Source organism: Misgurnus anguillicaudatus, chromosome 22, assembly GCF_027580225.2.
Source record: "Misgurnus anguillicaudatus chromosome 22, ASM2758022v2, whole genome shotgun sequence".
Taxonomy (NCBI): Eukaryota; Metazoa; Chordata; class Actinopteri; order Cypriniformes; family Cobitidae; genus Misgurnus; species Misgurnus anguillicaudatus.
In genome coordinates, this window is record NC_073358.2 from 29,198,948 (window position 1) to 29,218,020 (window position 19,073).

The 19,073-nt window shown below is 36.6% G+C and overlaps 1 protein-coding gene across 2 annotated transcripts in view; it reads right to left on the reverse strand.

Moving 5' to 3' along the window:
* Positions 1-272: 272 nt before the first annotated feature.
* The window catches only part of ar (androgen receptor), a 115,578-nt gene continuing 96,777 nt past the window's right edge, over positions 273-19,073 (reverse strand). For both annotated transcript variants that reach the window (XM_073861138.1, XM_073861137.1), the window contains exons 4-8: positions 10,933-11,208; positions 8,927-9,071; positions 8,102-8,232; positions 4,952-5,103; positions 273-4,361 (exon numbers count right to left, since the gene is read on the reverse strand). In XM_073861138.1, coding sequence (XP_073717239.1) covers positions 4,203-4,361; positions 4,952-5,103; positions 8,102-8,232; positions 8,927-9,071; positions 10,933-11,208 — 863 coding nt within the window. In that variant the 3' untranslated portion in view covers positions 273-4,202. The remainder of the gene's footprint in view (positions 4,362-4,951; positions 5,104-8,101; positions 8,233-8,926; positions 9,072-10,932; positions 11,209-19,073) is intronic.

Below are 19,073 nucleotides of genomic sequence, written 5' to 3' on the forward strand. Positions count from 1 at the left end.
AATAGTTCCCTTGGTAACTTTCAATAGCAGGGGACTATTTTCGTGCACTGCGTAATATCATTGCACCTCCTGCAGCCATGTAGATTTTTCAGTTTTGTTTAATTAGGGTTGAAACTAAACTCTCCAGGAGCAGGATTCCCCACCCCTGCCATAAAAGGTACTAAAAGGTACCACAGAACAAGGTAAAATTTTCAAGTAACCATTTAAATTGTTTACATTCTCAAATATCAAGCGTCACATGAAAAAAGTAAAATAAAAGCTACAGAAAAGCATTTGATTTTGAAATGTTTTTTTATTTAATTGAAAGCGGTAAAACACAAACAAACCCGATTTACACAAGCTCTAAACAACAAGAGTCAGAGCACGAAAGCGACCGATAAGCGATTATCCGTGAGTGGAAATCAGTTCGCAAACTGCTCAAAAATAAAAGTCAGTTAACAGTGTCAATACAACACTACATAGCAATACTAAATATTCTGCAAAAAGCGTGCATGCACACACACCCGCTCACACCCTCACACACAACTGCTGTAAAAAAAGACTATAAAGTTACAAAGATCGAAGTAACAAACATCGTTTAAGAAGCCAGAATTTTCTCCTCTAATCATATAAAGCCCAACCATCCAGCTCTTCCGTCTGTATATGGAAAGGCCAAAAACTCCCATAATACCAGGGAAAGACAGGAATTATTCACACCAGAGAAAACGCTGTAAAAAAGCATTCGCTAATGATTAATTAGTATCAGCCAGCAAAATGTTTTTACGTAGCTGTTACATTTATTATGAGAGTTTTTATATGGTTTACAAAGCTAAAACAGGAAATAGATACAGCTCTGCCTGCCATGTTAACATGAATGAGTTTTTATTAGCGAACCGGTGTGGCGCTCTCATTTCTGTAAGGCGATTATTAATATACAGCTTGTCAAGAAGATCTCAGCAGATTCCTTGCATTAAAAAGCCAAATGACTTTCTTCGTTGCCAGGAAAAAAATACACACATCAGGGTGAAATCATTTGGTGGTTAAAAAGTCCCTAGTGTACTAAAAGACCAATTTATAACTGCAAGAAACATCCTGGTGACATGCAGACCGTTTTGCGTTTTATAGACGGCTTCGGCGGATGGACGGACGCGTGCGCATTGTTACGCGTCTGGCCCAAAGTTAACTTCAGGTGTTTGCTTAGCCGGCTGGCTTGCGATTAAACTGACCTCTGGAACAGACGAGGGGAGATCTGTAGCTAACATTGTATACATTCATTTCACAAAGTAACGTTAGCTCAATGTAGTAGTTAAGTTTAAATTAAGGTAAATTACTTAGCTTTACTATTGGAATCTTTGAGGAAGTCTACCAGAAGTTAAGTTTGGGCCAAAAAGCCGTTTCGTTTATGTTGTTGCCTCTATATACATATATATGAAAGCAGAAACGTTGATAGGAACAAGATCCAGCGCAGGCCAAATTCAATATAAAAACGTTTTGTAAAACGACTCCAAAAATGTCCTTATTGCTTTCTTTAATCAGACAAAAACTGTGATGGTGGGTGTACCTACAAGGGTGGCGATGCAGAGCCTGTGAGCGGATTTACAAGAGAGCATATAAACATACACATATGCTTTTGTTATTGGCTGACCACATTGCACACAGTAAGAGTAAATCTTAAAGCGGAGATCTGAAACCATTTAAGACTTTTAATTGAAAACCAACACACGCACGCGCACGCACACACACACAATAGTTCTACATCATAGCTCATAAGAGATGTGTTAAGAAAGTCACAATGTAAATCAGCTTACGGACCATCCAAGCACAAGTCAGTTCATGAGCGCAACGCGAGCCAAATGAGGTGTTACATCTGAGTAACTTTCCACTGTAAACAGACGACTGTAAGACAGCGAGAGCGTATCCCTCTCAAAAAGCCAAATCTCAACTCTCTGTAGCTGGACACCGACGTCGTATTAATTACGATCGAGCGTTCTTATAAGTTAGTCCGATGTCTAATTCATGTCTTTATGATCAAACGTTTTTTATCCTAAAGCGCTACGTATTTGCCGTGGAAGTCATGAGCTGTTTTTTGGCAGGGTAAAAGTGCAGTTTGGAGTTCTGCAAATTCTAATGAGTGCTTTCGGGCCGTCTAAATGGGTAAACACCTGCGTGTAATTGCGCCGTGCTTGGTGCTGTCAGAGCAGAGGAGCCGTTTCTGACAGCCTATTCTCTGCCTGGCACATTTAAACCGTCAACGCGCTCGAGAGCTAACGGCGTCTCTGCGTTTTAACTCGGCGCAAAACTCAAAAGTACACCCGGGGTCACACCAGGCCTGACAAAGACAACACGTCGCCGAGACTTCAGGGCTCTTTAAAGAGTAATCTACATACATAACGCTGCAGGCATTATTCAATCATTTAGAAACCGAGCGCGTGAAGAAAGAAGGTGACACGAAACATGAGCGTGCGGCAGGTATGTGGAAAGCGAGTAAAGATGTTCTGTTCTGACAGATAAATACGCTTTAATTGAAGCGAAAGCGAGTAAAAATACACGTGTCTCTTTTTGATTTTTCGGCGATTCAACACCCTTTCGAATAAACTCAAACTATAAGTTGGTGCGGTCTCGCGACAGTCGATGGTGATTATGTTTGGTAAAAGCGATTATTAGTCTGATGATAAAATAACAGTACTATCCCGTGTTAGCAGATAATGTTTTATTTTTTTGCGTTTTTTTTGTTATCGTTTAAAGCTGTGCACCATTTAAGCATGCTTTGGTATCCTAAGAACAGCTTGTGTGTGTTTGTTAAGCATGTGATTACTTATTGCTAGCGCAGAGAAATACAAATCCCTCGGTGGCACTTACTATGAAGGAAAGAGAGGAAACTGTACTGTAAAACTATTGACTACATCCATACATTAGCACATAGAAAGGTTGAAAAGAACCACGCTTAACTTTTACATATATATATATACACACACACAAGAACATTACCTTGCCAAATCTTCCATTAAGGACAAAGAGAGCGAGTAACTTCATAAGAGCCTTATGGGAAACAGCCCCGTTTCCTAACAATATCCACTTAGCTTACTGGAAATGCAGTTTGGTTTGTTATAATATCTAGGGCTTTAGCATGCAATTATTTGTTTGTTGTTTTGTTGTAATGGATATGAAGACGGCATGCATATATAGATATAGATAGGCCTAGATTTCAACACGTTCTATGCTGATCCAAGCTTCGCTGTGTTTATGTCGTGTATATACAGTTTGGTAAACTGTCAATATTATACCTTGCACTTAAATATCCAGGTAAAAATTGGGGCCCTGTCTAAAGGAGGCATTGCTGTGTCTTCTCAAATGCAAATTTCGAACTCAAAGTCACAAATCTTCAAAATATATCCCAAATCGATGAGCCTCCATATTTCATGGGAAATAAATGAAGCACTTGCTTTGCGATCAATAAACGAATAAAACAAAGAGAGGAGATGGTTTGTCAGTCCGCTGCTGTCCGTACACCGTACTGGTTTTTTTATAGTACAGGACTGTATTAAGTAACGTGTCGAGCGAGAGTCACAGGCACGAAATCACGTGCGTCTCAGTTTTCGTGATGCATTTCTGTACGCATGCTGTTTTGTCTGCTCGAATCACAGACAATGAAACCTTTTTTTATCCCCGGCAGATATGATGCATAGAGAGTCGAGGCAGGTCACAGGCTCCTGTACCTGATGGGGATCTGCGTAATGTCCTTTTTTCCTCCTTTTTTTTTTTTTTTTTTTGATTAAGGGCTCAGATGAATCTGCAGTGTGATATTTTTTTCCAACTCGTCCACTAGGCAACACGCTGTAACTCTTGAAGGATAACTGCTGGTCGAAAGAAAGAACAAAACCTGCTTCACACCATGCTGTCAGTTTGAGAAAATGAGCTCAAATGATCTCTGAGAAGAAGATAGACAACTGTAATGATGTAATGGTCCCGCTACTTTTCAGGGCCATTTTTCAAAAAGGAGGGTGAGAGAGACTGAGCTATAGAAGAGGGAGAGAGGGAGGGGGAGTGAGAAATGCTAAAAAATGGAGAAGCGAAAATCAGTATCGTTCAGTCTCGTCGCTCAAATCGAGTCTAGATTAAAAGCGTCACAGACTGGTGTAGGCTGGATCGAACAGGATCAGGCCGAACTGACTGGCTCATATTGCCTGGGTGGGGTCGGTATGGATCGGTGGTTCATGTAGTCGTCACTTGTGAAACAGGATTGGTTTAGCCAGGCCGGCGAGGATCTTTGGCACCTGGACCGAGATTATTTCTGCAATCATTTCGGGAAAGCTGACCTTTGTGGGGAGTGACCGAGCCTGGACAAAGAGGTCGAAGGTGAACTGGTGCAACTTCTGAACGATCTGGGTGAGAGAGAAGAGAGAGAAAAAGGGAAAGCGGGGAAAAAGACAAAACATGACGAATTAAAAGGACAGAAATAGCCAGAACATATTTTATGTCAATTGTCTGTACGTGAAAGAGTGTTTCTGGAAATCCACTGTGGCGCAGGCTTATAGTTAACACCCAGGACCAATATTACATGTAACACGCTATCATTTCTGTGGCTGATGTAAAGTGTCCCAGTGCGTTTTAAAGTAAGTCACTATTGGAAAATACTGCTACATTTGACCTTATGAAATGTAATCGTGCCAAGAATTTATGATTTGCCACCATTCCCATTACTTTGCATACATTGATGTACACTGTATTTTTTTACAATTTAACCAAAATCCTATGAATGAGAATACAGTATGATTGCATCTGTATACAGTATAGGAGTCCAATGTAGATAAAAGAGAAACTAAACTAAATGTATTTAACTAAATGCTAAAAAACATACAGAATTACCCAGATATCAACTAATACTATATCCTCTCCTAATTTTGACAGATATTGCGTATTTGATCCTGCAGGTGTGCACTGTACTATATGTGTGATGATGTGTGTTACTAACTGGCTGCAGGGAGTCCATCAGCCGGGTCAGCTGCTGGAAGCGCATGGCGCAGTTGCTCTTCCTGCCGTAGTTGATTAAACGATCCAGCTCATTTATGTACGTCAGACGCAGCTCATCAAAATACTTTTGACTCTTCAGCCCCTCTACTGGAACTGCACAAATAAAAAACAGATAAAAATCTCCACTTGAACTTGTATCCACTTTTTAGAAGAGAACATGATGTATTCATTGAAAATTATTGATTTTGTGTTTGCTTGTTGTGCCTTGTTTATTTCACTGTGCTTTCATTGGTAAATATCAGTGTCCATGAATAAGGTACAAAATTGGATCTAAAACTCATTTTTTAACAAATGGTCAGTTAAACCATGTGCTTAACCTTTAAACTGCGTCAGTCTCAGCAGGCCAAACTATTACAGTACGAGTTGTTTCATTTTCTATGAGCTTTGCGTTTTTTTTTGCCACCCTGTTACCAAAATTTGAGACGATTCTAAAACTAAGATTTGTGTGATCTGTTAATAGTATAAACACTTGTTAAAGAACAAATACGCTGTAAAAAGCAAAAGTGGGATCAACTTAAAAAATTACTTCAAAAAAGAATTTTTTTTAAGTGAAAATAAAAATTACAAGTAATACTGAAACATTTTTAACTTAAAATTTTTACATAATGTGAAAAATTTGGGTTGAAAAAAACTTTAGATTTTAAATTACTTTAATTAGTAACGCCTAAAAATCAAAAGTTTTTTCGACCTAAATTGTTTCACATTGGGTGAAAATTTTAAGTTAAAAATGTTTCAATATTTTAGGTGTTACTAGTAATTTTTTTTTAAAAAATTCACCTTATTTTTTTAAGTGAGGTGTTACAAATTAGGGTGACCAGATGAGATTGCCTGAAATCATCCAATAATTGTTTAATTTATTTATTTTATTTAATAATAAAAGATAATGAATTTCAAACTGAACCAATCATATTAATATATGTCCATATGCATATAAATAAATTGATATAATACGTATAGAAGTATTTTATACTTCATACAATAGTTAGATCATCCAATAATAATTTTATTTATTTTATTTAATTATAAAATATAATGAATTTCAAACTGAGCCAATCATATTAATATAAGTTCATATGCATATAAATAAATGGATATAATACGTATAGAAGTATTTTATACTTCATACAATAGTTAGATCATTCAATAATAATTTTCTTTATTTTATTTAATAATAAAAGATAATGAATTTCAAACTGAACCAATCATATTAATATATGTCCATATGCATATAAATAAATTGATATAATATGTATAGAAGTATTTTATACTTTATACAATAGTTAGATCATCCAAAAATAATTTTCTTTATTTTATTTAATAATAAAAGATAATGAATTTCAAACTGAAGTTACTGAACCAGTCATATTTTTATCAATATAAGTACATGCATATAAATTTATATAATACGTATAAAAGTTTTTTTAACACAGTGCATCGCCCTTGACCAATCTGCCTCCTTCACGCGACTGACTGTCACTGCCTACACTTTCAACTGTCCTCACGGCTGCTTTCGCTCTCTTAATTTACTCTATAAAACTATTGTCTTTGTACATATAGATGAATTAGATAAATTAATAAAAACAATACAACTTTAAATTCACACTTGAGCTATATCCTACCGAGGTTGTGGAGGCTCGACGTCAGCATATTTCACAGAGGTTTTAACTGCCTTATCGGTGCATATCTTAATGCGCGCCTACAGTGTATATATATATATCAGGATTCGGGACAGCAGCATAGATTTCGGGACTGTCCCGAATTTTTTGGGACGTCTGGTCACCCTATTACCAATAGAAGTAATTTTTACGTTCATCCAACTTTTACTTTTTACAGTGTAACATACATGCAAACAAATTTATCCCAAACTAAGCTTTCAGTGTGAATGTGCTTCACAATTCTGTGTCTCAGTGGAGACTTTCCCTTTGTTTCTATTGTTTTCATATTGAACTAATGATATTTATTTCTACCCTTACTCCTAAACTGAAGCTTTACACAAAACATTTTGAGATAATAAAGCATTGTCAGGTAAATACCTTTATCTGGTATATATGAAGAGTTTGGTTCCAAAACACGATAAACGCCTTTTTAAAAAAATATTGTTACCACCAAAATCAGTATTGTATCAGGTCGGTATTAAAAAGTAACTTCTTATTTTACGCAAAAACCCATATCCTCCATTCCATTCTGTCACCTTTTCTCCCTTTTTTCCCAAAACGCGATTAACGCCACTCCTCCTTCTCTGCAGAATGCAATAAATCCGCTTAACCAATCACAGCGCACCATTCCATGCATTGTAAACAACAATGTCTGCGTGTTGAATACACACAGAAACCTAGTTTTCCTCGTCTGCTTTGTTCTTCGTGATCAACAAACAAACAAAATAATACTTTTGATGGCATTGATAAACCTGTGGTGGTTTTCAGTGACGGGGAAGAAACGAAAAGACGACGAAAATGCCGCTGTTGTTGCTTGTTCTCACACAACAGCATCAAGCTTCTGTCATGCTAACACATTGACCCCAGCAGATCTTATGAAAAACTTTACATAATTTTACTCGAAGTCAACGAAAATTGAGCAGGACCAAAACATTTTACAGCTGATCTCTTTGAAAAAAGTTCAGCGACGACGTCCCAATGACAGCAGCAATGACAGTGTTCTTAATATGACAAAGTGTTTTGATGAATGCCATTAATGTTTATTTTTTAATCAGTGTATACCACTAGCCAACTAAATGAATATTACATGGCAAAGATGAGTATACATTTATATTTTATTTTAATAGATTTATAGCATTTTAAAAAACTTTTATTTATTGTATTTTGCGGGGAAAAAAAATCTTTGAAAATCAAATTATGGATTTGAATTTTTTAAGTTTTTATAACCTAAAGATGCTATGTGAAAGTTTGTAACAGAAAATAGTGGTTTTCATCTTGTCACTTTTTTGGTATAGAAAACACAGTTTATTGCGTTTTGGAACCAAACTCTTCGTATGTTTTCAGGTTTTTTTAATCATTGTGCCTACATTCAGTCCCAACAACACACATAAAAGCTGACACAAAACATACAACAATATGTATTTTATAACACTCACTGATGCTGAAAAGAAGGAGGGCCTTCATACAGAGAAACTCTTCCTGTGTGACCTGCAGAAGCACAAACTCCTGAGAGAGGTGCTTCATCTGAACACAGTGCTCGTACATACTGGAGATATGCATCCTACGACTGACAGATAGGGGGCAGATTCACAGAGAAAGAGAGACGGAGACAAAGACGGGAGGAAAAAAGGCAAACAAAGAAACGTTTAACAAATTCTGACAGCTGGCAACAACTTTACGCTTGCTAATTACCATTACAGATTATAGACTAATGCGGTCAGTCATCTAATAACTTCATATCTCCCGCTAAATGAAACATATTTTTCATGCCCAACACACAATTTCTGCAGGAGCATTGGTATGGGAAACGGACAAGATGCATTTAGGAGGGAAATCTATTTCAGATATTGGTAAAAAAGGCCATTGAGAGCATGTGAGACCCCTGAAAAATCCAATCTCTCGTGGGATTGTGTTTGTGACAAAGATCCTCTACACCATAATAAGCCTGCAGTAAATTATAAATGAATCTGGGAAGTATCCAGGACTAGACTGTTATTGTGTGCATGAAGTACAAGATATGTACCTGCCCGACAGAAAAAGAGAGAGAGAGAGAGAGAGAGGGAATAAGGTAAAAAGAAGGGTGGCTGAAGAGTTATGAAAAGAAAAATGATTGTGAGGAAGGATGGATTAATACGTTTACAAAACGAACAAATGAATTAAAGAAAATAGGATGACAGATGCAGAGGTGGGTGGTGAACTGAAAAGAAAACAGGCAAATAAGAAAGACGCAGACGTGTAATATATAAAAGAATGGGACTGACTCGTTGAAGACCAGGTCCGGCGCGAAATACAGCATCCGCGCGTTGGCGTTCTTGTAGGACCTCCAACCCAGAGCAAAGACCATCACTCCCATCCAGGTATGCTGTATGACAGTCATCTGATCGTCCACGTGCAGGTTACGGAAACCTGCGAGACAGGTAGATGGAGAACGGAGAGATATTTGTGGTTTGTTTTGCTCCCTATATCTCACAGTTTGTCAGCTGTCTGGATGCTATTATTGCACAGCGAGTTCATTTACGACTCTATTTCAGCTTTGCCAGCTCAGGCCATGAATCATATTTTGCCCATTGTCAAGTCAGAAAAAGGCGCGTGTTAATTTGAACTGAGGAATTTTTTGGGGGATTGAAAAGAGCTCGGCTACGTAGAAGACAACAGGCTAGCAATGCTTTTGAGTGATTCTCGCAAAATTAGACTTATGAGGTGTCGTGAAATTTTTTTATAAAAAAAAGTAAATGCAAAAGTAAGAGTATCAAAATAAGAAGCATACAGTTAAAAACATCTCTTCACGTACTATTTTGCACATGATTTCAAATGACATCATACAAACCAATTTTGTTGTTTTTTCCCACATTTAAGGGGAAAATTTTCATTACCGCAACGTGTCCATATAATTAAAAAATCTAAAAAATAAAAAGCTTCAGTGCAAGTTTATACTATAAACATTTACAGTAAAGAAACATGTGCTATTTGGTGATCATTGGTAAACGTAGAGACAATAATATGGAATATAAATGTGTCCAAGAAAAATGTTCTCATCTTCCGCAACAATTTTCAATCATTGTTTAAGCCCTCAAGGAACTAACATTTAAAAAAAAATTGTTGGAAGGGACATAATTGACTGTGACACTCAAGATGGCTACCAGGTAAGCAGTTCAAGTTAAAATTTTGTTTGTCATAGTACCTAGACAACTTTTTAGTTCTCATTACCGAAACATGAGTTTGTAAATGCATTTAATGTAATATCATGTTGTGGTAATGATAATTTTTATAATGATCATCTAAAAAATGTAAATAATTCTATAGGAAATATTTTTTAAATCCTCGAAAAAATAAATGTTAATTTATATGTGCAAAAAAATAAATAAATCTGATGCTGGACACCGCAATCATTGTTTAAGCCCTCAAGGAACTAACATTTCAAAAAAAAAATTGTTGGAAGGGACATAATTGACAGTGACACTTAAGATGGCTACCAGGTAAGCAGTTGAAGTTAAAATTTTGTTTGTCATAGTACCTAGACAACTTTTTAGTTCTCACTACCGAAACATGAGTTTGTAAATGCATATGTTTAATGTTATATCATGTTGTGGTAATGATAATTTTTATAATGATAATCTAAAAAATGTAAATAATTCTATAGGAAATATTTTTTAAATCCTCGAAAAAATAAATCTTAATCTTATATGTGCAAAAAAAAAATCTGATGCTGGACACCTTCTAAGTCTAGATTTCGTAAGAATCACCCTTTTGCGTAACAAAGGATAACACTCAAGAGTTTTCCAGATGGGGTTTAACCGTGATCCCATTTCATTCGAAACAGATATGCCATTAATTTCGGATCAGATTGATGCCAGGCCCTAAAGTTTTATTAATGCTATCAATAATCAGACATTGAAAAAACGCAGACCAATCATATGCTGTCAAACTATCGGCTTCAAAAAATATGTTTGTTTCAGGCCGCTTTCTCTCTCCTCGGCATTTGATGGTGCATTTTACATATGACTGAAGTCTTTCCTTTTGAAATAGCCCTTCATCAAAGCCCATAGAGAAAAGCAGAATACACAAAACCCACTTAAGCTTCTGAATTGTAAATACACACCATTATTAAATCGCCGAGTAAAAATGAAACCAACACACAAACAGTTTATCAGTCCATTGATGTCTCGACTTGAATCAACAGGCACTCGAGGTGAGGCACTAAGTAGGCTATTCTTATTAAACAACCGACTGTCTGATTTACATTAAAAGCAGGTCATTTAAAAATTACCTGGAAGTCCTTTGGCCCATTTCACCACCTTAACCAGTTGCCTCTCCCCCAGTTCGTTCAGGCTGGTGAGGAGGGCGGCCGCCGAGTCGGGCTGAGCGTGATCGTGCCCGGCGTTTACCACCTCGGGCTCGATGGCCTCCAGAATGTTGAGGAAGATCATCTGCGAGTGGAACGTCAGGCTCGGCTTGGGGGACAAGGACTGAAGCTCCAATGGGCACTGAACGGGGCCGATCTCTTCTGGACCCTTCATCTGTCCGATCTTCCTCAGCTTACGAGCTGGAGTAAAAAATAAAAGCAATATATATAAAATCTATAAACAATCAACAGAAACACATTTTTTTTTCAACACGTATCAAGTATCTCGTTTTTAAACAGTACTGTCAGGATCTTATTTCTGCACCTGAACTGATCTCTGTTACACAAAGGAGAATAAAGACCTGCAGTGCGACGAGGAGTGTCTCCGCCACATTATCTCCTGCCAGTCAGCACAAAGAAAGATTACTGCCCGCAAAACACACCTGAGACCATGTGCTTTCCCCCGTCTGCCACTAAAATAAAGGACCTGATTGGATTAGCGTAAGTGTGTTGATGTATTTCACTAACACAGAGCTCGACTACAGTCGTTCAAGAATGCAAACCATGCGCCGCTCACCAAATACTCAAGGATGTGCATTCTTTCACTAGAAACATCCGCTTTCCTCCCTCTTCCTCTTTCTCTCACAATGCACAATCTTTATTCTAAGGACATCGCTAATAAGGCGAATAAAGAGAAGATTTAAATGTATATGTGTGTGATTTAATGTACAGTAGTTCGCTGAGCATCTGTGTCATTACTTGCTTTAACGCTCATAGCCTCCTATCATCGGCGACTCTGTTATAAATCATAGGTGATCATTATTCAATGGGCAGCATCAGGGTGCAGAATGAAAGACTATCAGTTGAGATGATTTACAACTCGGGGATGGTGTTCATTAAGACAAAAAAACCCTGAATCATTTGTAAGGTCACCGATTTCAATGCTGGCTAAGAGGACGAGCGCAAATGAAAATGCCCTCTGAGATCCTCCGAAAATGGAGGCTCTGATTCTGCTGACGATAGACCTCCCTGCTTGTGGTCCAGAATAAAGCGTTGTAAAGAAAGAGAGAGTGAGAGAGATTATAACTCCATCCTGAGGCGGTTTACCAGAGCATATGGGTTTGCGGTAAACTCCTGGCGAGGCGCCAAAGATGCCACCTTTACGTTTCCCTCCCCGAAAACAACTTCACTAACCAGCCGACGCAGCAAATGCGAGCAAAAATATAACATTCGTGGCAAATAAAACAAAAGATTTTCCTGTAAAACGCTGCCTCTTGCACCTAGATTGCTAATCTTGGTGGCGCCCAGAGAGCTCTTCAGTTGGAGTGGGGTTGAGACATCGGCCTCCGCAGCTTTCGTGAGAACTTGCCTCAGCTGCAAATGAACTGTAGACGGATTGAACTCTATAAGAAGGTCCTATAATGCCACGCATTCTGGAAAGTTACCCTTTTTTTAGACGTAGTAGCTTACTGTACGGGTTGCAGCAAGCACACAGAGCTTTGCACATCAATGGCAGATATTTAACAAGCGTATGCCAGTTTAAACAAGCAAACAGTTATGTCTATTCTTAAAACGTCTATGGCACAAGGTCATCTCTTAGGTAAAACCTAAGCTGTACCGCTGTACAATGAAACTTAAAATGTACTACAGTATAAAATGACAGGTAATGTCCAAGTTTAAATAAATGCCTTTTCTGACATATCATTTCTGACTCGAAGCTGGGACTGGAGGAATGATATGAATGTGTTAAAACTTCAGAGGTGAGAAGCCAGCGTTCAATACCTAGATGAGTGAACAGTTTACCGTTATTTAAGAGCAAACGTTTTGTTTCAGAGTTTTGGAGCTCCGTTCAGAATCTGTGAAAAGTTTTGACTGATGTGAACTTTAGCTATAATGACAGATATGTGCATATGGCTTTGACTGGCAGAAAAAGAGTTTTAGGACTTTTCGTAACAGTTACAGTAACTGGAATCCCTTTTTTTTCAGTTTGCAGTCTTAAAAATGTGTCAAGCTTAAGCCTAAACTTAACTGTGTGAACTGAAAAATACAAAAAAACAAACTAATAAAACAACAAAATCGAACAAATTAATAAACAGAGTACCGTGTTGGTGATAAAGTATATATGAAGAGTTTCGTTGCAAAACGAGATAAATACGTTTTTAACATTTTTGTCAAACATGTTTATTATTATGTTATCATGTTATTATTTTGTTTTATGATGCTACTTAGCTGTATTTTTTAAGTTATGAAGGTTTAAATCAAAACAAACCAACTGCAGTTGAATTGATATTAATTGGAATGCCCAACCAAATAATGAGATTTTTGAAAAATTAAAAAAACGGAATTATCTCGTTTTGCAATGAAACTCTTCATACTGTATATATACTACTGTTTTTCTGATGTTTTGTTATGGTATTCACTTTGCATACAGAATTATTGTCAAGTTTTTCTGTACTTTATATAACACTGAAAAGGTGTGTTCAACGTTTGGAAAATTATCTTTTATAAAAAAATAATAAGCAATTTACTTAATATTTACAAAAATATAAGACATTTACATAAAGTGCACCTATTTCATTGCTTAAAAACATAGTTATTTTGTGTATTTGGTATAATACAATGTGTTTGTGTGGTTTATGGTTAAATAACACACTGGGTTTCTTTCACTAAGCATGTGAGCACGAATTTGTTTGTGAAATGTGTATTTGGATGTTTTAACTAACAAATCATGAACCAACAAAAACTTTCATACTAAATTTTCTTTTAAATGTTTGCAAAAACGTAAGAACAACTTAGACCACACGTGCACAATAATCATGAACAATGAAAAAGAACCCTATAATATATATTTTTGTTATATATGGATCATTCTACAGAAATGTCAATGTTTCTATCCCTAGCCTTAACAGAATATTACACTTGAAAACCCTTTAGGGTTACTATTTTTTTTATTTTAAAATAAAACAATATGTTATTTGAACAATTACACGTTCTTGAGCCATCAATGGAGCAATATTTGATTTTTATTAATTAATTAGAATTCCAAGCACCACAGAAGTGCTGATCCCCACAGTCATGTACAAAGGGAAAATGCTTTATTTTGAGATCAAAAACAGTGTTTTCTTCCATTTAATGTACAATGATGTGTCCATAACGATCAAATATATGATGTAAATGACATTAAAAATACAAAATTCCAAATAAATATTATAAAATATATAATTAAAGAATTGGTCCCCTGGAGTTGTGTCACTGGTGTTACCGTTTAACAAAAAAAACTCTTATTTTTAAATAAAAATCACAATGACGACATCACTTGACTTCCTCCATTCAATTTCCTGGAGATCTGTGAAGAGAAGCCACTGCCTCTTTTCAGTTATCAGAAATCTTTTCATTTATCTCATGATTTCATATGGAGCTTTAAGTTTAAGTCACTGGTATGACCTCCTTTATTGTTTGGGAATTGCAAAAAACTAGTATACAAATTGATTAAACTACTTATTTTGATTTGTTGTGTCACTGGTGTTACTGTGGTTTTTTTCTTTCACATTAAATAAAATCTTTACATATGACATGAAGATAATTTTAAATTCATTGAATTCTGCTACACTTAAGAATTAAGCTTTAAGGCTGAAAAAAAAAATAAAATTAATATTTCATAAACACCTTTAATATTGCTAAAGAAGTAAGGTAACACCAGTGATAAAAAAATGGTGTATGCAGTCTATAAGTACATGCACACAAAAAATAAAAAAATCATTAAGCTGTCATTTATGTGTACTCATAAAGTCAAAGAGTAATCTAATAATGTGGTCTAAGTTTAATTGTTAGAAAAGCAAAAATCAATTTTAACGTCGTTTCTGTAGAATGACATTAGCGTCAAAAGGAAAAAGAACCCTATATATCTTTGTTACATATTTTATATATATATTTTACCTTGTTCATGATTATTGCGTATGTTTTCTTAGGTTTTTGCATACATTTAAAATAAATTTTAGTATGAAAGTTTTTGTTGAATCATGATTTTTAAGTTAAAACGTCCATACGCACATTTTACGAACAAATTTGTGCTTACGCATGCTTAGTGAATGAGACCCATTATTTTCCACATACCATACATTTTTGTAGCTCCAGATATCCTGCTTTCCTCAAACGCTCTGATTTTGTACAAAACTCGATTTGAAAAGCTCTGTGTCCTTGACTGGCCTGCTAATCTGTACGTTGTGATTGGACCAAATACCTCTGACGTCAGACGGAAATGTGAAGCTCCTTGTTTGAAAGATTCATGCAAAAATGCAATGCTAACAGAAGTTAACTTACAGGCTGTGAGTCTGAAACGGGAGGAATTATGATAATGTCGGTCTTGGATACATCACCAATCCCAGGAAGTAAACTGTTCCCTACAATCCGTGTGTTTGTTGTAGTCCAAGAAAAGACATTTACGTTGGAAACGATAACTCAAGTCATCATTTACTTTGGGGTTTGTACCTTTTGCATATCGTTAACATGTACACTTACACACCAAAGGAAATGTAAAAATGTGAATCAGACGATAGTTCCTTTTTAATGAACTAAAGCTGCTGGTTCACACAGTGGTCCTCATCAGGACCCAGATTTGATACTGGATATCCAAAGGTGACCCCACAAATTGGTTTATATTAATATGCTACAAAGTGCAAATACTTTATTACAACTGATTACTTTTTAATATGAGCATTTTCCCATCTGTCAGTAACTCTATCCGTTTTTTCATGGTGGACTGTCGTATCAAAAGCCACACAAGCTCATTATTTTTGCAAAACCTGTTTACTACTCATACCAATAACTGGCAATAACAACAAACCTGACCACAAAAGAAGTGAAGAAGGGAAACAAAAAGAAGTGCGCTAGCGTGACAGTCTGAGAAAGTGAAGAACCGAAACGATGCATTTAGTTGTAAATTGATCCGTGGCGCCATTTGAGTCCGAAAGGTGAAACTATTCAAGCGCTTTCGCATAAACAGGATTCAAACGTGTCAGAGAAGAGGGCTGGAGCGTGTAGTCATCCGCCGCCATCTGCTCTGTTCAGTAGCTCGCTTACCGCAAAACAGCTGTACTGCGTGATGGATTTACAACCACACTCGTGTGCTGTCTACTGTTTGTTTTGTCAAGCTTTTTATGTTTAAGTAACTAAACATTACACAAATACAAACAAATCAAATAAGTGCATCCTTAACACAAATGATTTGTATTAAAAACGTAATGCACAGTGGAGCTCATACGTGATCGATATGATTTGTGGATCTTTGTTTGTTCATACAGCATAGTAAGTGCGTCTCTGTGTGTGTGTGTGTGTGTGTGTGTGTGTGTGTCTGATGGGCTCTGTACTTAAGTTGTAACAAAAGACTGCATCACTCTAAAAACAAAACATAGCAATGAATAAACAACATAACACCATAAACAACAAACACCTATGCCTAAACAACAAGCCATAAGTCACAAGGTTTACAGACTGCGTGAAAGCTGTGGTCTGTTTTTTTTTACCTTTACTGTACTGTAATGTACTAAAAGCCGTGTCACACACTTTATCCAGCAAAGAGCATAATTTTTGTCCTGCGCCCATATATTTAAAAAGTCACATTAATGTTTTCATTTTTAAAAAATGTGCATATTAAATAGTAATAAAAGGACACATTAAATTAATTTAATGTCAAAGCAAACTTTGCCCAGTCTAAAAAAAAGAATTAACATCAGAAACATGTGGCCTGGTTTGGTCTTCGCTGTTGGGAGTCTTGGAGAGGGTTTTAAATCTATTTACAAGCCTTTTGTACTCTTTTACTAGACTCCAACATCCTCACTGAAAGACCATCTACAATTCATCTACCAATGGAAAGGATTTTCAATCACTGGCAATCTACCCAAGCCAGATACATCCCAGGAGCTGATTGAAAGACACTGCAGGAAGTCTCCAAGAATCTAAAGATGACATCTATAGATTTATAGTCCGATCTTGGCTCGGACAAAGTCGCAGAGCAAGAGTCAAGCATCCTCAAGAGACGGCATTGCTTTGCCCTGTATGTGACACTCGCGAGGAAGATGAATGTGAGGACATCTGTTAAAAAGCTGAGGCTGAACTTTAAGTAGACCTTAAATTTGATACGTCCTGTCAGGAGGAGTGGGCAAAAATTAATGAAAAAATGGTAGGTGTTACACTGACAAATTACAAGAAACACAAGCTATATACTGTATTTGTTCCCTAGTTCAGCTCCTGTCAATGAGAAATACCTTCCTGACAGATCATTCGTTTCAAACTCAAATCGAATCCATATGAGTGTCAGTGTTTTGATGATGCAGTCTAAAAAAATATAATTTCCAATTCGTTACATTAACACATAGTTTGTAAGAGGAATTCAACGTGGCACTAAACAGCTCTAAACATTTTTGGAGACTGGAAAAATATCTCCACCCAGCCCACATAAATATTATTCTATACATTTCATTATATAGCCAAAATATAATGCTGTAACCCAGAGAAGGAGCTGTACTTTCTCTCTGAACATATCTACACCTACACAAAGACCCTGACGACAAAACCAAAGGTTTGAGTTAAACTGTCTCCAGACTCAAGTCACTTTTTTGTCTGAAAACTCTCAGGGCGTCTAGTGAACTTTATATAATTCTGAGATTTTAAGTCAAACTTTAGGCCGGATAACTGCGGCCCAGGTCCAGCGGCAGAGCAGATCTGTGATCTGGCTGACAAACCAAAACGACTTCACCTTTTTTAAACTTGAATTAAAACATTCACGTGTCAGGGGAGGGAAACAGCGAGATGTGTGTGTCGTCTGACACCGCACACTTTCGTCGCGTACACACACACACACACACACACAAAATTGTGCTAAAAATGTGACATGGTGCATCGGCGTCTGATAATTACAGCCCTGATGATACCCACCGTCCCCTGCAGTGCTATAAACTGCTCCCGAAAAATCAGTAGCCGGATTTACTGTCATTACACACAAAAAAGTACTTTAAAATACTGAACCACAGCTGCACCTGTCATGAAAAAAAACTTAAATGAGGCTTTCCTAGGACAGCCTTTCTTCTTAAGCTTCTTTTATAAATAATGATTTTAAAGATTATAATTTAAAATTGCCAATGTGTTTGGCTAATACACGTTAATTAGAGGGAAAGAAAAACTACACAAAGCAAAGTTTGTGCCATGTGTTTTTACTTAATTAGTCCGTTTGCTCTGTCTTTTGTTAATTTATGGATACATCTGAGTTAATGTTGTTGTGTTACTGTTCTGTAAGTAATTGTCCCAAAGTCTTATTTTACAATGTGATAGCCTGTAGGCTTTTTAATTCAACAGGGGTATTGACAGTCCAGGCTTTTCTGGGCTAAAGTCTTGAATATATGAGCCTTGGCCCAAACCTTTTTTGTCATTTCTCTCTTTGCGCTGGGTAGAGCATTTATCTTCTTTAGCGATAATTTACGTAATTACTAAAATGCACTTTTTTCGATTTTTATAGACATTTTGTTCAGGGTTTTCAGCACCTGCCAAATCTAACATAATATATTTAGGTAACATAGCATGCATGCAAAGTAGTGACAATGAGAATATTATCAATAGAAAGAATAAAAATAGCATATACACACAGCTAAATCACGATTAATTTCAATGTTTGTGTTAAAACGCTTATAAAATGTATATAGTTAGATGACAATTCCATTGATTCCAAAGCATGTTTTTGCAATTCCATTTTGCTCATTTTTTGAAACATTAGTGGAATGATAAGTTACAATCACTGCATGAAAAGTGGAATTTTCGTCAGAATGTGGCACTGTAGATTGCTGTGAAACTCCAAGTTTACGACTGCGCACGACAATTTGCAGCCAACACCGAAAACTGCCGTAAGTTGTCAGAAGTTGACGTGGGTCTAGCTTGGAAGTTGTCCCCCCTTCCCCTAATTCTAGGGGAGGCTTTAACATGTAAATGAACATGCTGTGAGCTATACAAATGCAAATCAGGGTAGCAGCTGGGGGAGTTTTACTCAGGTAACATTCTGAGAGGTTTTAATCTTTGAT